Here is a 23,716-nt window from a genome sequence, read left to right on the forward strand (position 1 = left end):
AACAGAGAGGCCTTGGGCAGGGACAGTACTGGCCATGGGAGCCCATAGCTCTCCAGGTCCTAGCTGGCGAGCCCAGCAGGCGGGCTGGGTGAGTGAGTGAAGGAGGGATCGTCCTGCACTGAGTGGGCATGGCTGGGGCAGGGAAGCGCTGCTGGCTGGAGCTACCTGTGGGCTGGAAGAAATGCTTAGAGATATTGAGGAGCAGGAGCCATGGGTGAGCAGGGCCCTCAGCGTGGTGCTTGGAAGTGGGGGGCTGATTACTGTACAATAGCAGACTGGAAAATCTTTCCTATGTGGAACTGCACCTGTGGGGATCTGTGCAACAGGGTGGAGCCCTGCTGGCATCTCTGGCTGCTGGAGTTTAATCAATTCAGTTTAAATTAGTGCCCGGAGCAGATTTTCTCCTGGTTTCAGGAAAGCAAGCTGGGGTCCGAAGGCTCAATGCAGGGCCGGCTTTAGGAAGTGCGGGGCCCAATTCGAACAGTTTCGATGGGACCCCGACAGGGATAACTAAAAAAAACAAACAAACAACTGAAAAAACACCATGTGGGGCTTGTACTCACCCGGCGGCACTCCGAGTCTTCGGCGGCACTTAGGCCGTAGGTCCTTCACTCACTCCAGGTCTTCGGCGGCACTGAAGGACCTGCCGCCGAAGTGCCGCCGAAGATCCGGAGCGAGCAAAGTAATCGCTGCCAAAGTGCCACCAAAGACCTGGAGCACCGCGGGGTGAGTAAAAAGTAAAAAGACGCCTCTAGCCAGGGAAGGAATTCTCACTGGGCGCGGGGCCCTCTTAGGCGCGGGGCCCAATTCGGGGGAATTGGTGGAATAGGCCTAAAGCCGGCCCTGGCTCCACGCGAACTGTGCGAGTTGGCGTATGGCAGTCATGGACCGGGCCAGGCCTGTTCCCATTCCCAGTGGCAGAACTGCATGCCCTCCGCTGATCCCCCTTGCCCTCTTGCACGGCCTGGGAAATCAGGAAGGGAGGTTGCTAGCTCCCGGGGTGGGTCCCCCACTGGGGAAGCCGGCCCTTCATGGGGGCCTGGTCATTCAGGGCCTTGACCAGAGCACGTCACAGAATCAGTGCTGAAACCCAGAGCCAGAGGGGACTATGGAGACATAGGAAGAATCAGTTGCTTTTCAAACCCTGGAGGGTGGGGAAGGAGCGGGAGGGAGCTCTCCCAAGAGCAGTGGCTACAGGAGGAGGTGTGCCTGTGAAATACATCGGGAGTCCATGCAGCGAGAGCCAGGCCACAGCTGGAGCCTGCTGGAGTAGGGAGTCGTGATGAGCTGCTGGGGGCGGCTAGGCAGGGATGGCCTTGCCAGTGTAAATACCCCGTGTGTCTGTGGCATGGCCACAGGAGTAAGGAATGGAAAGGCGGGAGCCAGGAAATGCTGGGGCCGTTGGTCAGCACCTGCTAACGTCCTGGAGTGAGCCGTCAAGCTGAGACTGACAGGACCCGGCAGAGCTTTTCATCTGGAATGGATTGTGCCAGAGGAACCTGACCTCTGCTGAGCATCGTAGGGACAGGGGAACGCAAAGGTGCCATCCAGCTCGGCTCCCAGAAAGCTCCCCACACAGCATGGAGACCAGTGAGGCTCTGGCTTCCTGCCCACCGCAGCTGTGAACAGTGCACAGGGCCTGACAGAACACTAGAGGGGGTTCATATGTGCCTCCCGGGGTGGGGTGGGGCTGGGAAATCCCTGTCCATGGCACACAGTGCCCCTCTGATGGACAAGCTTTGTGTCCCATGGTCTCCCTGCACTGGAATGGAACAGGTGCCTGGGTTTGAGTCTGCTCCCGTGGAAGAGGTGGGTGGATAGCTACTTTTTGGGTCAGGAAGGCATGAGCCGTTTCCACCCCCTCCTTCCAGGGTATTGACCAGGGTTATAGTGGGCATGCTCCCACTTTGTTCTGAGCACAAAGCAGGTGTCGTCTGCTAGAATCCAGTGGGCATGTGCTACAGAATCAGTTTCCCTGTGTTTGAGGATTGTGGTTGATGGATTTCAGTCCTCTCCCCTCCTGTGCCCCTCTGCCCCACTGACCAGCCTGCCAGCCTCCACCACTGTCTGACCCAAACTGTGCCTGCTTCAGCCTGGCTTCCTCCCTGTACTTCCAGCATGTGTTGTACGAGCCTCTCCAAGCTGTTCTGAGCTCAGCCTGGTGCTGGCAGGGCCCTTCGATCCACACTGTGGCTCTGATGCCGCTTTGGGCCGGGGCTCGTGCTCTTGTGCCGTACTGCTTGAAAGCAGGTACTGCCACCGCCTGGGGGACCCTGGTAATTGATTAATGGAGCCTCTGATCAGTTGCATTTGACTGGCTGGTGGGCTGGCGAGCGGGGAGCTCTAGAAACCCCGCAGTCATTTCTCACACCCTGGCATGTCACAGCCCCAGCTATGGGGCTTCCGGGCAACCAGGAAGGAACAACTCCTAGGGGAGGCCCAGGCCTCTGTCAATGGGGCTAACACATGGCAGGCTGTCTCTCCCACCCAGCCCAGAGGGGAGTGTGTGTGTGTTGTGGGAGGGAGGTGTGAGTATCAGCGTGTGTTCAAGTGTGGTACACACTGGGGTGAGTTCTGTGCCCACTCTGTCTGCGTGCGTGCATATTTTTCGCCCCAGGTGTGTCTGTAAGTGTAGGGCTGTGTGTCAGGGGCTGTACTGGGCTACAGCGGTGTGTATTGGGCCATGTGTTGTGGTGATGGAAGGAGGCCCGTGCCCATTGCGGTGCCAGCTGCACTCGGTTCTCTGCCCCTCTCATGGTCAGCTGCACCGATTAGCTTAGCGGCTCACAAAGTCAATTGTTCAGCTGTGACTGTCTCCTGGGTTACCATAGCTACCATCCTAAGCACATGGCATGTCTCCAGGGCAACGCAGGGGAAGCACGCTGTGTTGCTGGGGTAACCAATATAATTGTAGTGCTTTTAGGAAGAAGTGGGGTTAAAGAGAAAAAGGAGGTGACAGCAATTAATTGCTGGCTGGGGCAATGGGTAGGGAGGGTGCCCAGCACACACAGGGCTCAGTGTGGGGCAGGGGTGGGCGGGCATAGGGCAGTGGGCATGGAGACAGCCCTTGCCCCACTCTGGATTGGGACCAGGGATGTCCGCAGCAGTGGGTGATCAAATGTTCCTCAGTCCCCGGCCCCAAGGGAATCATGAGCCACACACTGGTGCTAGGGGGGAGGGGTGCACGCCCTGTGTAGGGGGCGCTCTGCTCTTTGGGGTGGGCGCGGGGTACAGCAGGCAGGGAGTGGGAGTGAAATGGAGTTGCAGGTGTCAGTTGCAGTAGCCCATTTCCTTGTGAAAACCCCACCTCGGCAGAGGGCAGCCTGAGCCGGGAGGTCGAATAGGCCAGGAGACCCAGTGCCCCCCTCACAGCCTCTAAGGGGATCTCTGCAGTGCAGGACTGAGGCACACCAGCAGGGGGAAAGGTGTGAGGCACATGCTGTCCCTGTCCTGGGGGTGATCAGAAACCTTCCTTCCACAAAGACCTGGACATACCCACGGGCACACACCCCTCAGCCACGCTGACACACTGACCGGGGGGCACCTACAGGACACGCATACGCCATACAGGCGTTTCCTCCCTGCCCCCGGTCATGCTGACGCACCCAGTGGGGGGGCACCTACAGGACATGTACACACCCATACAGGCACACCCAGATGTGACACACCAGGACACACACACACACACACACATATACCCAGATGGGACGCACCTACAGAACACACACACACACATACAGGCACATCCATATGGGACACCTACAGAACATGCGTTTGACAAAGTGGGTATTCACCGACGAAAGTTTATGCTCCAATACATTTGTTAGTCTATAAGGTGCCACAGGACTCTTTGTTGCTACCTACAGAACACACACACACCATACAGGCACACCCAGATGGGACACACCAGGACACAAACACACACACACCCATGGGACACACCTACAGAACACACACACATATACAGGCACACCCAGACAGGACACACCTACAGATCACACACTCCTATACAGGCACACCCATATGGGACACACCTACAGATCACACACACCCCATATAGGCAAACCCAGACAGGACACACTTTCAGGACACACACACACATACATAGCCCGTACAGGCACACCCATAAGGGACTCACCTACAGGACAGATGGACCCATACACCTCTACAGGCATATACAGTGTGGAGCAGATGTCCAAACCCCACAGCCATGTGCATGCACAGAGTTACCCTGCACACCTCCATAACCGGCAAATGACAGCACTCACACACCACCAAGGGCACAAGTCAACACAGCCGAGCCCCTCCCAGCAGAGAAGAGAGTCACTGGGGAAGGACTGTCCTGATTTGGATTTCATCATAAGAGCAGCGCTGAGGGCAGCTTAACCCCCCCCCCAACCCATCCCGAATACCAGTGGGAAGCACAGGACGCCTCTGGGGCATCTGTCTGGCTCGAGCACCGGGGAGCACTTGGCAAAGCAAGGAGTCAGATGGTGCCCGGAGACCATGCAGCAGCTGTTATGCACTGGCAAAGGGCTGGCACGCAGCCCGGGCTGGCCCAGGACCAAGTGCCCCTTCCCTGCCCCACAAGCGAGGACCCTGCTGGGGGATTCAGCCGGTGTTCAGAAAGGGAGCACAGATACACTGGGGCTGGGGGAGCATGTACTCCAGAGAAGGGAGGGAGAGTGGAGGGGCAGGGAGAGATTTAGGAACTGGAATGAATAGTCTTATCCCAGGATAGTCTTTATCTGGGACTCCCTTGGAGTGGTGGGCAGGATTTGCCAGCTCCCCTTTCGGGGTGGCACATCGTCCGGGCAGCATAGCTCCATCGTCCCCACAGAGTTCTACGTGCCCTTTGGCTGGGCATCCCATCAGCCACCCCCACGCGGAACAGGGCAGAAACTGGCCAGTGCTTAGCTGGGCTGGAGGGAGGGGCCAGCTGCCAAGAGCCAGCGGCCAAGCAGAGTTGCAGCACTGACTCTGGGGAGATCCTCTGACTTAACACCAGTGTAACCCCGTGAGGAGCTGGCCCGAAGGACTCACTAGGCTGGGCCGCTCAGTAGCAGCTGGGGAGCTTCAGAGTCTGGGAAGCGAGGGCCTCGGATCATGGGGGGAGGGGGTGAGGAGCGTGTGCGGAGGATGTCCCCATGCTGGCTGCCCCCTGAAAAGCCCTGCACGCCCCCCCCTCCCCCCGTGAGCTCAGGGACTGGGGCAAGGGGGACTCACTCCACTGATGTCAGCAGAGTTACTCTAGATTTACACCAGTGTAACTTGGATGTGAATCTAGCCCCTTGCTTCTGATGTTACCTTATGGGCCAGGGGAACGCCCTAATTTGATCTGATGTACACTGGTGTAAATCTAGAGTGACTCTGCTTACTTTAATGGAGTGACTCCTGATTTCCAGGCTCCACTGTGGGAGCCTCAATCTAACATGGGAACCCTGCATGTGAACACGCGGTTGGGTCGAGTCAGGGAGCAGCATTCGATCCGGCCTTAGTGCGAACATGAGCACTGGGGGTTGGGCTGGGCTGCCCTTCAAGGGCCAAGTTGAGAACTTGGGCTCTGAATAGTCAGGTCCCAGCAGGCAGGGCCGGTGCAACCATTTAGGTGACTTAGGCGGTTGCCTACGGCACTGGCATTTGAGGGGCGCCATTTTCTTCAGCTGCGACCGCAGCGGCCGGATGTTCGTCCGCCACGGTCGCCACCAGCATTTAGGCGGAGGGAGCTGGGGCAGGGGAGCGCGGGGAGGGCCGTCTGCAGCAAGTAACAGAGTGGGGGCTGCATGCAGAGGAACTCCCCGCCCCAGCTCAGCCCTGCCCCGCCTCCTCCCTGAGCATGCCGTGGCCGCTTCACTTCTCCAATATCCCAGGCTTGCAGCGCCTAAACTGATTCGCACCGCAAGCCTGAGAGGTGGGAGAAGTGAAGCGGCCAGGCATGCTCAGGGTGCTTGTGCTCATGCATGGAGTAGGGGTGAGCTGGGGTGTGTGGGGGGTGCCTCAGGGTGGAGGGTGGGGAGTGGAGAGCTGCTGCCAGGGGGGCGCCTCAGGGTGGAGGGGGGGAGCTGCAAGAGAGGGCACCTCCGGGCGGGGGAGGCGCAACCTGCAGGACTGAGAGCCAAAGCCCGAAGCATGAGTGGCCAGCTGTATTAGCCTTTCCCACTCGTGAAGGAGGATGGGGCCCGAGAAGGCAGATGGGATCGTTGTTCTGCCCTTCCTCTGTCTGTTTAGTGCCCCAGGAAGAGCTCTTGGGGATCTCCAGAGGGTCCCGTCTCTTCAGGTGGGCTGGGTCCTGCACCCGTCCACGCCCTCTCCCTCTCCCTCTCCCTATGCCCTCCTTCCCTTGCCCTCTTTCCCTCCCTGTTCCTCTGATCTTGGTTCCTGCCCCAGGCTGGCCTGGCCCCAGAGCTCCCTTGCACACCCCAGGTATGGTCAGCGCCAGATCCTCTGTGGCTCTGCCAGATGTGGCTGAGGTTAGCTCCAGTCAGGTATGTTACACACTGCACCACCTAGTGGCTGAACAGTACAACACAGCTTAACATCCCATTACATTTCCTCCTCCTTTTCTCTTCCCTCCTCGCTCTCTCCACACCCCTCCTTTAATAGTTCCTCATTTCCCTCTTCACTTCTGAACTTCTGCTGGCTCTTCTTCTCTCCGTTCCTTTTCCATTGTCTCCCCCTCTTCACCCAGCACTCTCCTCTCTCTTCCCTTGAGCCAAAAAGGACAAGTAAGGGGCCATGCGAGAGTGCTGACGAGCTGGAGCATATCCCAGCGCTTGCAGGGAGAGTGGAGCCTCTGAGCTGTGGGGCTCAGCTCCTGGAGCTACCTCCTGCCACAGTAATGAAGAAAAGATTTTTCATCTGAAAAATGAGTTCTCATTGAAAATAGCAGATTTTATGGGGAAAAGATTACTTTCAATGAAAAATATTGGGGGGCTTTCAGTCATCCTCCCCAAAAGCCCCAACCAACTCTGGATGGTTTGAGTGGGGATTGGGCAACCGAAAACCAAATTTTCAGGGGGTTTTTTTGTTTGTTTTTAACGAGACCCGAACGTTTGCCACAGAAAAGAAAAAAAACCCAACTCATACCCCTGGCAGCTCTGGGCTGGGCACCTCCTAGGATTGAGTGAGCCAGTTGAGGCTTAGCAATGCTGGCAGCTGTCACGGCTCTGTCGGGACACTTGAGATATGTCGCGTTGGTCTCAGAGTCCAGCTCCGGGCGTCCTGTGACTGCAAATCTTGGCTTTCGTTTGAAAACAATATCTCTAATTCTTGTGGTGGCAGAGAAAGACCTGAAAGCCTGGCCGCAGAGAACCTCACCACTAGGATTTTTATTTTAGATCTCACACTTTTTAAGCCACTCCCATGAAATTTTGGGGGCTGGCTACTGATGTTGGCTGTTGGCAGGGCTCAGGCCAAGGAGTCAGCGGGGGTTAGACACCAGTGAAAGTTGATGTGAGTTGGGTACCAGATCCCTTAGACCCTTTGGAACTCCTGACCTTAAACTTTTAAGCCAGTGTTGTTGCATGGGGCTTGTATGTCCCTAGAGAGAAATGGTTCTGCACACTGTGCCAGGAAAGGCTCTGCTGAGCTTAGCACCATGGCACAGGCCTGCCCTCTGCCCTCCATCCAGCCCAGGACCCTGGAGCTGAGCAGACCCAGTCTCCACAAATAGCAGGGAGAGGGGTGTAGCGCCCTGGGAGTGGCAGGTGCATGGAACGTGGCAGATCAAAGGGCTGCTGGTGCCTTATCCGCTCTGGGAACAGGGAGAGGATGTGGCAGGGACCGAAAGGCAATCCCTCAGCTGCTTCCAGGTCCCTAGGAGTGCGGGGTCACACCTGGCTGCCCATGTGGCCCGAGAGTTTGTGAGGTCTTGCTCTGCACACTGCAGGGATGAGCTGGATGATCAGAAGGTGGGATCCTCGACTCTTGATCATTGACTACTCTGAGGAAGGAAGGAGATGGGAAGGTCAGATTGCATGGTCTAGTTGGCCCCGCTGGCCGTCAGGGCTAGAAATGGCTGAAGCCCTGGCTAAGAGCCCACCGGGCCAGGGTTTACTGAACTTTCTGCCCAGCCACTGCATGAGACCCAAGACACGGGTCCTTCTTGACCCTAGTGGGTGGCAAGGGCCTGGCTGCAGGGCCAAACCTTCCCTGCAGCTCCAACAGGCTTCGTCTTCCCTTCCTGTGCTAGCCTGCTGGGCTGCCTCCTGAGCGCTGGCACACAGGGGTGCCCCTCTGAGGGGGCCTGTCCTGTGAGGAAAGAGCCCAGGCAGAGCCCAGGGGAGAAGAGAATGTGGCAGTCAGTGAGCAAGCGATGGGAGCTGGCCCTGGAAGTGCCCTTGGCCAACTGTGCATCATTCTCCAGAGCCACCCTACCCCATGAGCCCGGTTGGAACAGGGGCTCTAACAGCTGACCCATGAGCTGTGTTGGGGGGGACAATGCAGGTGAATGGGGCCTGCACCCAGAGTGTTCTTTTGGGGTAGACCCCTGAACTGTCCCCTGCTGTCACTGGTGATGCCCCTGCTTTGACGGCTCCCCTGCAGGGATGCGGGATTGTGACTAGGAGCACAGGGGTAGGGACCTTCGACCCAGTGAATTCCCAATGGTTCTACTGTGTCCCCAAGGCCTGGGCTGAGCCTTGCCCCCAGGCTTTTCCCACCTGTCTCTGGAACCTCCTGGTGAGGCCCCAAGGTTGCCCATTGCTTGTCCTGGGACGGAGCCAGGAAATGTGGCGCCACAAGTCACGTGCTGCACGGGGAGGTGATGCCGCCAGGGTGACAGGGTGAAACTGAGTGAAGGCTGATCGCAAGGAGACACCCCTTCCTGAGAGCCGGGGTGTGTGTGATTTCTTCCTGGCCAGGAAAATCCCTGGTGTAGGGGGTGCCCTGGAAGAGGGAAGCCCATGCTGGTCCCCTGTGCAGACACTAGGAACATGCGGGTCACCCAGCTGCCCATGGTGTAGGGGAAGGGGCAGCCACTGCAAGAGAGAAGCGCCTAAACTCTTGGCTCTGTGGCTGGCAGGGGCTGGGTGTGCTTGGGGGCAGCATGCTCAGTCCTGGAGGGAGGGGGACACCTGCCAGGGCACAGAAATGACCCAGCTAGCCACACGTGGCCCAGGGCAAGCTGGGGCGGGGAGGCTGGAGGAGTAGGGGCATCCTCAGGACAGCCAGTACAGCCTCTGCCGCCCCGATCCCTGTGGAGGGACACCAGGGTGAGCGGCAAGGGCCAGAGCCTGCCAGGCCCCAGGGCAACACATGCTTGGAGCTGGATTTCAACTGCCTGAGGCTGGGATTCGGAGTCTGGATGGTCCTGTCCTCTATCCATCCCTGTGGGACTTCCCCCATTAACATCCACCCCAAGTGTAATGGGATGGTAAAATGCAGTACACTGTTCAGCCCCAAGGGCGTGCTGTGCGTAAAGTACCTTATTTAAGACAACCTGGGCCATAGCTGGGCATGAAAGGCACTGATGCTGAGCACAGCTGAGGTGGCTCAGCGAGATCTGGGACAGTCAGGAGCTGGTACCAGGCCATGCCAACAGGGAACAGTGGCTCCTCCATTCACTAGTGTGTTGCTGTTTGTTGTTTGCCAGAGCAGCAGGCCTCGCCCAGCTGATCTCAGTGCCCCTGGGCACAAGGTGGGCTCCCCAGGGAGGGAGAGGGACCCAGGCGGTCCAAGTCCTCGCCCTTCCTGCGGGTACAGAGGAGTGTGAAGATACTGCAGGTGACAAGCTGGAACCGGGGCTCGTAAAAATTCCCCTCGGTGTCAGTTTGACTAATTTGTTAGTCTTATCGCTGGCGGGATCCGCTGGGCCCAGCACAGGCACAGGCCATAAAACTAATGTAGTGAGGCAGCAGCCCGGCGTAATGATGGGTACGGCTCACCGCCTGGAACAGGCATTAGCTTTATGAACCAGGGGGTAATTGAAAGGAAATATTTGTCATTGGGCTCCGGCAAAGGAGAAGTTCACAGGAAACTTTGTGGCTGCTGCTGCCTCAGCCCTGGCCTGCCAGGTTGCCTGCCCGCCCAGATGTGCAGGAGGCCTGTGCAGGTGGGTGGTTGGAGAAGGGCACCCGGGAACCATCCAGGGGCACTTGTGTCTAAACAACCACGTCACAGCCCTCCTGGCGCTTAGCTCAGTCATGCTGCAAACCCGTTCCCAGCCCGTGTCTCTCCCTCAGAGGGCTCAGCAGAGGCTCCGGGGGGATGAGCAGCTAGTGGTGCTGATTTATGACAGGTCTCCATTGACACCCCCAGCTCTGACTATGCTGCTAATGCCGGACCTCCAGCCCTTCACACTATCCCAGTCTATTCCTGCATCCCCCAGCCAACAGTCTCTCGGCTAGCCCAGTCCTGACACCTCCTCCCCGCCCAGCTCTGCCAGGGCCTCTCAAGCCCAACTCACAGCACGTTGGGTTTATCACCTTTTCAGTCTTATAATGCAGGAAAAGAGCCACAACCCGAAGCTGGAGCTGGTCTGGAAGCCCAATTAGAAACTCAGCAGGGTCAGGGCTTGATGCTCTAAGGTCGAGCCGAGAGCCCTTTCTCTGATCTTCCCCTGCCATTATCAATCATCCAAAATCCAGCCTGCAGAGTAAATCCACTGCACTCTCCCATGGTATCTAAGCCCCCAATTTGCCAAGCCACCTCCCCCTTTTTGGGCTGATCTCCCCCATCAGCTGCAAGTACTCAGACCAGCCGACTGCAGTGTGACCCACGCGGCTGTGTGCGATTGTGATGTTGTGGATGTGTCGTGTGGTTGTGTCAGGCGGGGCAGGCAAGATGATGGATGGGAGATGCCACCATCCTTTCATCTGTCATTCTGACGAGGCCAAGGCACGTTAATTGACTTTAATAGCCAGCAAATGACATCAACAACTGCTGCTAATACGCAAATCAGTTAGTGAGATGGATTGGCAGGAGTGGGGCTGCCAGGTTCCTCAAGCAGCAATGCAGGCAGCCAGATAGGCAATGTGGAGAGCAGTGTTCATCCAAGGATTCCTGCTGTGAAATGCAGACACCTCTGGGGTGAACAGCAGCCTCCTTCCCACAGCACTGCTTCCCTTTTTGGCCGCCTTCCCACAACACTGCTTCCCTTCTTGACACTTTAGGTGGCACGCCGCCTCTGGACAGGGTGGGATTAGACCAGCAGACTGTCCCCAGCTCCCACAGAAGGGGCTGAGAGCCCCAGTGGGGCAGGGTTTGTGCCCTGGGAGAAGAGGCAGAGGGATCAGCCTCCAAACCTGTGGATCTCCTAAGATTCCTAAGGATCTTGGCAGACAAGTGCCTAGTGGCCCTGTGTACTTGGCTTGAAGCCTCCCCTATTCTGGAGCTTCCTGTGTACACACTGCTCAGCTGGGAGGAGAAACTCACCTGGCCTGGTTCACATTTGTCCCTGGTCAGTTTCACCTCTGACGCCCCTTCCACTTAGTGGAGCAGGTTGAAAAAATCTTCCTGCCCCAAAATGGAGCTTAACTGGAGTTTCCTTGAAGGAAAATTTCAGTTTTGGTGACATTTTTCATTTTGTTTTTCAAAAGCCCACAATGTTGGGATGAGGGAGACACTACCCTCCATCTGTGGTTGGACCCAGTCTAGTGCTAGCACAAAGTTGTTGCACTGGGGCTTCCAGCACTTCAAGGGACCTTCTAGAACTGAGAAACAGAATCTGGCCTGATGCAGCCCTCAGCATGCCAAGCCATGGGCTCACGCACCACAGCCGTCTGCAGGGCCAAACCCTGGTCTTTCAGCCCCTTGGGCTAAAGCACAAACCCAACTGCCTGTGAGCCACCTGGTGTAGCCTCTGTGACCAGCCACTAGCAGGTACCCTGGTCCTGACAGCACACAAACACTCCCAAGCTTGCAGGCTGCTGAGATCTGTTCATAGTGTAGTTTATAAACGCCGTATTCTGGACCGGCGGGGTCCTTGGAAACTAGGCAGGCATGCGCTGTGGGGAGCTCCCCTGCCTGGAGAGCAGGCAATGGAGTAGATCACGTAAGTCTGTCCCTGCTTTGCCGTCTCCGTGGGAGCATGGTCTCTTTCGGGCTGGCTGGGTGGACAGCACCACCAGGCCCGGCTCACTTCACAGGGGCTGGCCTGGGTGTGTTTAACAAACAGCCTGGGAGACCTGGACTGAATGCCCTGTGTGAAACAGGGGTGGCAGTTCTGTTGGGGCGAAGCGCTGGGAAAGCTGGAATTGGATCTGGAGCTGAATCTCCCCCCAAGTCTGTGGGGTTTGCTCCCTTAGTCTGGGCACATCCCTGTAGCTGTCGTGGAGCCACAGAGAACAGCTGCGAGGTCAAAAGTTATTTGTAGGCAGACGCTGAGCTGTGTGCTGCTATGCCCTGGGAACCCGGGCTGTGCTGTGTCCCCCAGGTCATTACAGTTGTAATTGGCCTGACCAGCCAATGAACCACAATTAAATAGGAACAAATGCCTGAGACACTGCCCCCCCCCCACCCCGGGGGGTCACTGAGTGCAGAATACAAGGCAGGCCGTGCAGGCAAGGGCAGGTATCGCTGTCTCCCTTTCGTAGTGTCCCCCAATTCATACTGCAGGGCCAGGCCCCTGCTGCCTCTAATTGGCAGGGTCACCATCACAGCCTCAGCACAGAGCTTGGTTAGCAGCTAGCTCTTAACAGGCTTCCCCTTCACCCTCCTCCTCGTTAGCCCTAACACTCACCAGCTCCCAGCTCCTGCCTTATGGGCGCAATCCGGGCCATGGACTTTTTCCCCACAGCACTCAACTCAACCGCCCCAGGATGGTCCAGGCTGGGCTGCTGATGCAGTTCCACCTGCTGCCATGTGGAGCAGCGGGGCACCAGGCTCAGGGGGACCCTGTGCTCCCTGGCCAGAGAGGGTGCTAGTGAGCAACTCCAAGGATCCCTCCTCCAGGGCAGCATCGCCCAGAGAGTCCTAGAGAGGGGAGCAAAGCCGCCCGGGGGAGGGGCTGCAGCATCACCTAGGGAATCCTACTGATGGAGCAGAGCTGCCCCCTAGTGACCTCACTGGCCAGGCTGCCCGAGTGCCCTGGCCCCACTGGAGTGGGGCTGGTAGCAGGACTGGGCCTGAGGTTGCTGGATCCTCATACAGACTGTGGGGGTCACCCTCTCCCGACAGCTGTGCCCCTGTCACTGACCTGCCCTCCCACTCTCTCCTGCCCCAGCTCCTTGGCCCAAAGCGAAGCGGCCAGGCCGGGGCTTTAGGAAGGCCAGGCCCTGATGAAGTTAATCATTATATCCCTTAAACCCACCACTAATCCCTGCAAGCTGGGGAGAGTTTAGTGCTAATGTTCTCTGGCTGCCTGTGGGGACGGTGGCTTTGCACCAGGATAAGGGCCAGCACCTTAGATCCAGCCAGACCAGGGGGCAGGGATGGCAGCTGGAGATCCTGCTTTGCCATGGTGCATTGTGTGTGTCTGTGTGGGGGGGGTGTTCCACTCCCATCGCCCCTCCCCCATGTTGGGTGCTGTCACCCTGTCCCCCATTTTCCTCACTGGACAGAGTCACTGACCCAGCTCCTCCACCTGCTCCATGGACTGGTCCTTGCCCTCCAGAGGGGGACATGGGTGGGGCACAGCACAGGGCCTGCCACTCAGTCCTGTGGTGCATTAGTTGGGTAGGGTCGCGAGGCAGAGGTGGGAAATATGAGGTTGGTAGGTATGAGCTGACACCCTCCACACCCACGCCCGCCTGCTCCCGAGGCCAATCCTCAGGCAGGTTCTTTGGCCAGTGTTTCCTTTTGGTCTCTGCCCCAGGACACCCTGCCTACCCCTCTGTCCCAGCAAGAGGCTCCGATCCCATGTGCAGCCCATCTGTCCCTTCAGCATCCCTGGGGTAGAGCTGGCAGAAGCTTGTCCTATTCCCTGTGGCTCTGCTCTGGCCCCTGTGAAGTCAATGGGACATTTGCTATTCAATGGAGCCAGGATGTTAGCGTCCATCCCAGCTAGGCCCATAGATCCAGGGCCGGCTTCCTGATGAATGAGCTGGGAGGATCTTTCTTTCTCTCTGATATTAACACTCCCCATCTGGGCCAGTCACGTGGAAATCCCCAACGGTACTGCTGTGCCCGCTTGGAACAGATCATGCCAGCAGCTCCTGCTTCCATGTCAGTAGCCACCCACCCTTCATCCTCTCCCTCCTCCCCCAGCCAACAGCCTATCCATGCCTGCAGACGCTAACCACGCGGCTCCTCGTTTTGTTTTGCAGATGAATCGCCCCATCCAGGTGAAGCCGGCGGACAGCGAGGGCCGAGGAGGTAGTTGTCTTTTGAATACATACCCACGTGTCTTGGCTGGCTGCTCTTGCTGGGTTAGCTGCTTGCACAGTGCAGGGAAGGGCGAGGACTCACTATGCTCTTCTATTCCATCCTTCTCCCCCCCGGGGCATTTGTCTGTCGCATAGGGCCATGGAGAGCAGGGAGAAAGGATCTCACTGGTCTGCAGTGATTAAAAACCCTTCAGAGCCCATGCTTCTGGCCTTGACAATTTGTGATGCCTATAAAGCATGTGGGAGGTGGTTTATCATATAAGGAACTGCTCAGGCACTCCAGAGAATATTTAATCTAATCTATCTATCTATCTATCCATCCCCATACACCCCTTCTATCTAATCTATCTATCTATCAGTGGGGAGTCTGGGTATCAGGGGGGTCTGGATGCATGGGGGTTGGACAGATGGGGGGCAGCTCTCCGTACAGTGACCCCTCCTCCTGAGACTGAGGAGCAATGGGGGCAGGAAGCAGGGGAGAGGGTGCAGAGCTTCCTGCAGCCGGGGAAGATTTCTGGGGTTGCGTTTGACCCGGCCCTGGCCTGGCGGCTCTGGGCAGGGGAAGAGAAAGTCCCATCCTCCCACGCCCCCAGTCCAACCAGAACTAACATCTGAGTCCAGCACAAGATAGGAGCCATGAGCTGGAATGTCTCCAGCCTCCCCCCATCCCCCACAATGATTTACCTCTCCCTAGCTGCTCTGGGCATTCAAACTTTGATTTAGTTGGGGATTGGGCCTGCTTTGAGCAGGGCTTGGACTAGATGACCTTCTGAGGTCCCTTCCAACCCTGATATTCTATGATTCTATGAACTGATGTACCCACACTGCCGGAGAGGGCTGTATGACCGCTCTTGCGGTTTCCCTTTGCTTGACCATCATTTTCTGCAAGAAAGCAAAGAAACTGGGTGGGGGGACATGAATGCAGCATGCGCACAGTTGTACAGAATTACCCCAGGAGTACGTGGTGCTGGGCATGTACAGACAGACAACAGATGGTCCCTGCCCCAAGGAGCTGCCCAGCAAAGTAAAGAATGAAGTCCATTAGCTGGGACTTGGTAGCAGGCTCATTAACCTGTGTGTGTGATCTGCTTGCTAGAGGAAGACAGAGACCCATTGCAGTAGCCAGGGCTGCACCAGCTAGTGCGCATGTGTTCTGTAACCGGGGTCAGTTTGACTGGCCTTCTGCTCTCATCTGCCCTCATAAAATTGAGCCAGCTAGTTGCTGCATCTGTTGGTAGCTTCCCCTGAAGGGGCCTGGGCTTGGCAGCTGGATGGCCCTGGCATAGAGAGTACACTTATAAAGTTTGTGGATGATACCAACCTGGGAGGGGTTGTAAGTGCTTTTGAGGATAGGATCATAATTCAAAATGATTTGGACAAACTGGAGAAATGGTCTGAAGTAAATAGGATGAAATTGAATAAGGACAAATGCAAAGTGCTCCACTTAGGAAGGACCAATCAGTTGCACACATACAAAATGGGAAATGACTGCCTAGGAAGGAGCACTGCGGAAAGAGATCTGGGGGTCATAGTGGATCACAATTTAAATACGAGTCAACAATGTAACGCTGGTGCAAAAAAAGCAAACATCATTCTGGGATGTATTAGCAGGAGTGTTGTAAGCAAGACACAAGAAGTCATTCTTCTGCTCTACTCCATCCGGATTAGGCCTCAACTGGAGTATTGTTTCCAGTTGTGGGTGCCACATTTCAGGAAGGATGTTGACAAATTGGAGGAAGTCCAGAGAAGAGCAACAAAAATGATTAAAGGTCTAGAAAACATGATCTGTGAGAGAAGACTGAAAAAATTGGGTTTGTTTAGTCTGGAAAAGAGAAGACTGAGAGGGGACATGATAACAGTTTTCAGGTACATAAAAGATTGGTACAAGGAGGAGGGAGAAAAATTGTTCTTAACCTCTGAGGATAGGACAAGAAGCAATAGGCTTAAATTGCAGCAAGGGAGGTTTAGGTTGGACATTAGGAAAAACTTCCTAACTGTCAGAGTGGTTAAGCAATTGCCTAGGGAGGTAGTGGAAGCTCCATCAGTGGGGATTTTTAAGAGCAGGTTGGACAAACACCTGTCAGGGATGGTTCTAGATAATACTTAATCCTGCCTTGAGTGCAGGGGACTGGACTAGATGACCTCTCGAGGTCCCTTCCAGTTCTATGATTCTATGCCCTTAGAGACGCCTGCCCCTAGGGCCAGGTGGGTGTGACTGGCCGCAGGACTGGGCCTGGCACAAAGGCTTAGAGCAACTTTGGGGTTCATTTTGCTTGGTCAGGAGGTTGCTTGAAACTTACCCCACTTTATGCCCCAGCACCCTAGCTGGGTGGGGAGCCACACTGTTGCTGGTGTATGGGCTGAGCTCCAGGCAGCACAGGGCTGATGGCTAGCAAGCAGCACCCAAATGCTACCTGTGCCCTACAGTAGGTGTGTGCTGCAAGTGGCCTGAGGCGTGCACATGTAGGACTCAACTCAGTAAGAGCTGGGGGGACCAAGGGCCAGAGGCTCTCCAGAGGGATTGATGGACTAGGGGAGCCAGAGAAAAACTGACCCATAAGGGCTGTGGGAAACTTGCAGGCCCACGTGTGTGCTGAGCCCCATCCAGGTGGGTAAGAGCTCTGTGTGCACAGCAGGTCTCAGCTCATCCAGTTTAAGGGCCCTGGTACATTGGGGTGGCAGGGGAGGGAGGGGAGAGAGGCCGGGGAGAGGGGCTGGACAGGGTAAGAAGGAAGCAGAGGCTGGAGGAGGCCCAAGCACATGAGGGAGGGGCTGGAAGCTTGAGGAGAGACCTGGGCAGAGGAGGGAGGGGGTGGAAGTTAGAGGAGGCTGGGGGGGGTGGGAGGCTGGGGGAAAGCTGGGAGGGTAGAGGCTGGGGAGATGAGGTCTGGGTTTGCTGGGGGGTTGATGGCCTCTCTTCGTTGCAAGATGCTGGTTCAGAATGTGCTGACTGAAGGGAAGGTGCCCGAATGGCTTTCCCCAGCATGTCCTGTTCATGTGGCTCCGCCGGCTGTGCCACAGGGTCTCCGCAGGCTCTCTATTACACTGAGTCACAGGGCCCAAGGCCATAGACCTTATGTCACCGCCCTACCTCAGTTTCCCCTCTGTAAAGCAGGGACTATCCTGCTAGCCTTGCCCCCAGGAGGCTGTGGGTGTCGGGAGACTCTTATTCTTTTTTTGCGTTTCTCAGTGCAAAGGCTGGGCACCCTCCGGCTGACACCAAGGCTAGATTCCAGGCCACAGGAGAGGGAGAGCCATGGGCAGAGCTCTGCCCCACTAAGCCCCTATCACCTGCCCAGGCCCGAGGGTGATGTACAGGGAAGCTGCAGGTGCCACTGCCAGGGCTCCAGCAACTGCCTGCAAATTACATGGGTGCCACTGCACCCCCTCCATTACCGGCTGGCGTGTGGGGAGGGGACAAGGGAGCAGCGCTGGGGAGCTGGCAGGCCAGTGAGCAGACACACCGGAGCTGGGCCTTCGGTGTGACAAATGGGGCCATTTAGCAGGCTGGGTTGGGAACTGGCAGGGAGAGGAAAGCAAAAGTGCCATGAAGAGCAGGCAGCCCCTGCCCAGCCTGCTCAGTGCCCACTTGTGCTGGGCCTTGCAGGTACAGATGGGCACTGGAGAGGGCAGGGACAGGAGAGGAGACTACTGCCCCTTACACACACACACACACACACACACACACACACACGCACGCACACCGTAAACCCCCCAAAACACCCAGCTGCAGACTTTGCACACATGCTTTTACACAGACAGGCTTGCCACGCTGATGGATCCACGCATACACGTTTACTGACACAAGCAGACACCCATATCCTCACACACATGCACACACGCTCATCCAAGCACACCACACAATTGCACACCTGCACCCACAGAGTTGCCAGCTTTGGTACTCACAGGTCCCGGCCCCAGCCTCCCTTGCTCTTTGCCTTCATGAAAAGGCCAGCAAGTATCCAGGGGGTCAGGGCTGGGTGCTGCTGGGGAGAAGAGATGTGTATTGTCTGTAGTGTTATCATCTCACCGACTAGTGCAGCAGCATCCAAAGAACTCGTCCCTGGCTGGCCTTGCTGTGCTGGGTGGTGAACGAATGGAGAACTCCTGAGTTATGGCCCTTTCTCCCCACACAGATTCATATGAGCGGATCCCAGTTGTTCATACCACCCTATGGGGTGAGGCTGTGCTCCCCCTCCCTGTGCATACACATGCAGGCCAGGCACACAGATGAGTGTGCGCACCAGCCTAAATTTCTTGTTCATATTTCATTGCACCCTCTCTTCACCCTGTTGCCCCAGCTCCCTACCCCCGTGCATTACCCCCCATAGCCTGACGCTCCATGCCCCACGCCCCATCTCCACACGTGCACCATCTGCTGCCCCCTAGCCCAGCACTCCCATCCCAGAACCCATCGCATAAAATCTTCTGTGCAAAACCCCAACACTACCCAGCTCCCCACACCCTGGGTGTGTCCCACTGCTTGTCCTGTTTCCCAGTGCCCCTAAACCCAGCCCCTCACACCCAACCCATCTCTCAGGCCCCACATCCCCCACAGCTCCTACCAAGAGGGCACCCCACTGGAAAGAATCCAGGATTGGCCAGGAAGTTCCCAAACAAGCCACATGGATGCAGCAATCTCAGGGACTGCCTACTGGTCCTTTCAGGGGCACGTGCCCACTGCACTGCGAGGCACCGCACGCCAGGCAGCTGCCTTGCTGAACAAAGATATCTGGTAGAGGAGCCATCAGATCTCTGAGACCAGGACCTGGCCTGTTTATGCAGCACTGTAACAGGGAGACAGCTCCTTAAGGGTAATAAGGACTAGTGGTCAGTCAACTCCTGTTCCATGGTGTGTCCCTTTAAGTCCTGAGACTTTTAGAGCAGACAAAGACCTAGGGAGCAGCAGAGGCAGGTGCTGGGAGAGTGGAAGATGGTCCCAGGGGAATATAGCCAGCCTACTGTCCCTTTAAGGGGCTGGGCCCAGCAGCCCTGTAGAGTGGGTGGGGCAGGGTGCCCCTCTCTCCCAGCCAATCAGGACAAGGGCTGGGAGAAATGCTGTATAAGTGCTGTCTCTTGGGCAGAGCAGAGCTGTTGGCCTCACCCCAAGGAGCTTAGGGGAGGTGGGCACAGAGAGCTGCTGAGGGCTTAAAACCTGCAGCCCTGGGAACAAAGAGCTGTGCAAGCCCCAGGCTGCAGAGCCACAGCCTCTGCTTTTTGCCCTAGCTTATTACCAGTCTCCTGTGGGTGACCCTGTTAGGACCCACTGGAGCAACTGTGAGGCCAGGCCTTTGGCACCAGCAATCTGTGGCTCCTTGCAGCAAATCCAGCCCAGGCAGACCCCTGTGGGGTGGGGGGTGTTAACCTGGCCCCCCTCAGAACAGTGGCAACCTTTGCACAACAAGGTAACTGTTGATTAGTCACCAGACTCCAGAAGCTGATCATCCTGTGGCTGGCCCAGGGGAATGGGGGTTCCAGTGGGCTCTATGTGGGGGGGCATAGCCAAGCTGTAGTGAACCCATGTTCGGGATCTGCCTCCCTAACAGCCTGGCCTCCTTAGTGAGTTTGCAGGTGAGAGCCCCCAACCCTTGTACCATCCCCAAACACCTCCAAGCCCTTTGCTCTCCACCTGGGGCTGTGCCCACTGTGATGGGTTGCACCACCCCCCCGGCTGCCACCTGATGTACTGGAGTCCCACTGAGCCGGCCTATTACACCAGCCTGGGCTCCCTCACGCTGTCCTGCTGTGCCAGGCCCTCAAGCCTCCCCAGCACACACAGGTGGGGACACACCCAGCTGTAGAAAGGCAGACACTGAGATCAGCTCTGCATGGGAAGAATTAGCTAGGGGATTGCCCAGTACTCAAGTGCACACCCCCTCTGGGGTGCAAGCCTAAAATTGTATTGTCTTCTGCTGCACAGAAATCTGTACAGTGTAAGCTCATGAAAATCAGCCCCACCCTCAGTGTGCAGAAAGATATAAACGGCTTCCCCCGCCACCATTATGAATTGCATAAACTGGTTTAAAGAAAACAAAACATGTTTAGTAACAACAAAGGATAGATTTTAAGTGATTATAAGTAAGGCTATGAGTCTGTCACAGAGGTAATGGATTCTGTGACTTTCCAGGACCTCTGTGACTTCTATGGCTGGCAGGTGCGACTGACCCCAAGGCTGCCCAAGCAGCTTGGGTGGCCGTGGGGCCAGACACACCGTCCCCCCCGCTACAAACACAACAGCGGCAGTAGCTGCGGCAGTCCCAGGCCAGCAGGACCAGCCCCCACCAGCAGCGGCGGTGGAGGCCCCGAGTTGCCCCCCCAGCACCTGGGGGCACCCCAGAGCCACCCCAGCACCTGTGGGTGCCTTGGAGGCCCCCCAGCACCAGCAGGAGGCCCCATAGCACCAGCAGGTGCCCCAGAGCCCCCCTTTAAGAGCAGCAGCTGCACCCCCCAGAGACCCGCAGAACACCATAGATTTAGTGAGGGGTATATAGTACAAGTCATGGACAGGTCACGTGGCCGTTAATCTTTGTTTATTGTCCGTGACCTGTCCATGACCTTTACTAAAATTGCCCATGACTAAATCTTAACCCTTATAAGGAAGGCTAGCAAACAGAGCACAGTAGGTTACTAAGGGTATGGCTACACTTGCAGCCATACAGCGCTGCCACGGGAGCGCTTTGAAGTGCGGGTGTAGTCGCAGCAGCAGCGCTGGGAGAGAGCGCTCCCAGCGCTGGGGCACTGTTTACACTGGCGCTTTGCAGTGATGTAACTTGCTGCGCTCAGGGGGGTGTTTTTTCACATCTCTAAGCGAGAAAGTTGCAGCGCTGTAAAGCACCAGTGTAGCCAAGGCCTAAGCAAATAAAACAACCACGCAAACTGAGCACAATACACTAAAGAAAGTGGTTACAAGTAGTAGTTTCTCACCCTAAATGTTGTTTTAGGCATCTTTTTTTTACAGGCCAGACACCTTTTCCAGCCTGGGCTCAGCTCTCCTCCTCCTCCTCTCCTCTCCCCCCTGCCTCTTGTTTCTTAGATTTTTCCAGCAGCCATCCTGGGTGGGGATTCAGTGAAGAAAAGTTCCCCGTTTAACTCACTTCTCTGCTTTAAGTAGGATTTGCATATGGCAGGAATCCTTTCTTCCCCATTTTGGTCTCCACCCACTATTAGTGGAAAAATACTAGTAGGTCAAGATGGGGTCTAGTACCAGGTGACATGATCACATGACCCTGCAGTGTCACACCAGCATCCCAGGAAGCTTCTCAGGAAGGAGGGAGATTAGCATCTTCAGGGTCCTATTGTTCTCCGTAAGGGCCCATCCAGGCTGCCTGCATTGTCTGGTGGGCGTTCCCCAGCTGTGGACACAGCTGTAATTGTTACATCGTCAATATTCCTAACTCCAGATACGGAAATGATACTTGCACACAAATAGGATAATCATAGGCAGCACACCATGCCCTTTCCATTGATACCTCACATGATCCATCTTGCATAAAACGTATCTTCATATCTCTGTGAAGAATATTGGGCGTAGTGTCACATGCCACCTTCCCCGCTGAGGGCTTGGCTACACTCGAAACTCCAAAGCGCTGCCATGGGAGCACTCCCACGGCAGCGCTTTGGAGTGCGAGTGTGGTCGCGGCGCCAGCCCTGGGAGAGAGCTCTCCTGGCGCTGCACGTACTCCACCTCCCCGTGGGGATTAGCTTGCAGCGCTGGGAGCCGCGCTCCCAGTGCTGGGGCACTGTTTACACTGGTGCTTTGCAGCGCTGTAACTTGCTAAGCTCAGGGGGGTGTTTTTTTCACACCCTTGAGCGAGAAAGTTGCAGCGCTGTAAAGCGCCAGTGTAGCCAAGGCCTGAGACGCAGTGTCCTGGGTGACTGGGTTTTCTGTTGTCTTCTTGGCTTTTCCATCACTATGGGGTTGGCGTTGGCCAGTGCTTTAAGGGCCCATTCAGGCTCTGACAGCTGGGTAACGCTCCTCCTCCTATCTCTCTTAGCCTGCCCTGACAGCAACTCAGTCCTTCCCTGCTGCCCCCCCCCCGGACCCATTTAAAATACAGGGGAAACTAAGGCACACCTAAAACTCACAAAAATGGCACAGAAATTTCCCCCATTGTCGTACCCAAGGGCAGAGATTACAGGGAGACCTCATTTGGGGTCTGGGCAGAAGACTTTATTTCAAGTTTATTTGGACATAATAAAGTAGCACCCCAGCAGAGGGAGTTTGTCTTCCACCTTCTGAGGCGGGGTGCAGTTTTTAAGGGGAAACCGAGATAGGTAGCTGCTCAGCTGTCCTTAGCCAGTGGGAGCACTCCAGGCCTGGCCTGGTCTGCGCCTCTGACAGGCAACCAACTGTTGTTTGGGACTGTTCTTTTCAGGAATGTGAGGGTCTAAAGCACTTAGAGTCAAACCCTGTGTGGATGGTTGCTGAGGAATCCAGCCCCACCCCTCTCTGCTGACATGCCTCACCTGGCCTTCACCTCTGGCTGCTGCTCCTGTACTGGGCTCCCTGCCACAGTCCCCCACCCCCACCTTCCCCATCCTGGGTTCCTCACCCAGCCCTGCCGTTGCCCCTCAGTCCTGCCTGCAGCCCCCTGCCATCCTAGTTTAGGATCTCCCCAGAGCAGAGAGTGCTAAAGGAAGATCTGTGCAGTGATCTCTGATTGGCGCCTTCGCTGACTCCCTTCCCCTCAAATTCATTTCTTGTGGGTTGTAACCTGACCTAGATTTGAACCTGCGGCTCTAGAGTGAGAGCCGGGGCCTTGTGGGTGAATTCTTGCCATAAGGAGTTGATGGGTCTTGGAGGCAGCTGACATGGCAGCTGTGGCCAATGCTGGGTTCTGTCGTTAGGGCATCAGGTGACTCCCTGGGTGGTGGATACAGGCTATTGGTAGCCTTGCTTAGGTACTGCAGCCTTCCTCCTCAGATAAACCTGTGAGTCCTAGCAGCACCCCTGAGCCAGCATCCTGCCTGGAGCCTTGCTGGTGGCTGTCTGCTGAGACAGGGTTGCTCAGGAAAGGCAGGGAGGACATGTGTGGAGAAGGCAGAGAGAAGCCAAACCCAATTCCCAGATCCAGGCTTTGGGAAGGATCTGCTTTGAAACTGGGTCTGGATTTGGTAGCTTAGGCCCATATCTGCTCAGAGGTGGAGAATGGGGAGGTGCTGTGATTGGCTCGGAGTCCATAGCAGCCCACCTCTTGGGCACCCACATGGAGTATTACAAAGCACCTGCAGGCTGTGGCTCTGAATGACAGGAATGGTGGCCTCGTTCTGTTTCCTTGTGTGCTGGAAGGCTAGAATGAGGATCATCATCACAGCATGTGAGACATTAGACAGGTTTCAGAGGGGTAGCCATATTAGTCTGTATCAGCAAAAACAATGAGGAGTCCTTGTGGTACCTTAGAGATTAACAAATTGATTTGGGTATAAGCTTTTGTGGGCTAAAACCCACTTCA

The 23,716-nt window shown here is 56.3% G+C and overlaps 1 protein-coding gene across 12 annotated transcripts in view; it reads left to right on the plus strand.

The window, feature by feature from the left end:
• The window catches only part of CELF6 (CUGBP Elav-like family member 6), a 230,026-nt gene that overhangs the window by 104,815 nt on the left and 101,495 nt on the right, over window positions 1–23,716 (plus strand). For all 12 annotated transcript variants that reach the window (XM_050968352.1, XM_050968344.1, XM_050968343.1 and 9 more), the window contains one exon: window positions 14,205–14,253. In XM_050968352.1, coding sequence (XP_050824309.1) covers window positions 14,205–14,253 — 49 coding nt within the window. The remainder of the gene's footprint in view (window positions 1–14,204; window positions 14,254–23,716) is intronic.

This window comes from Gopherus flavomarginatus, chromosome 9, assembly GCF_025201925.1.
Source record: "Gopherus flavomarginatus isolate rGopFla2 chromosome 9, rGopFla2.mat.asm, whole genome shotgun sequence".
Lineage (NCBI taxonomy): Eukaryota > Metazoa > Chordata > Testudines > Testudinidae > Gopherus > Gopherus flavomarginatus.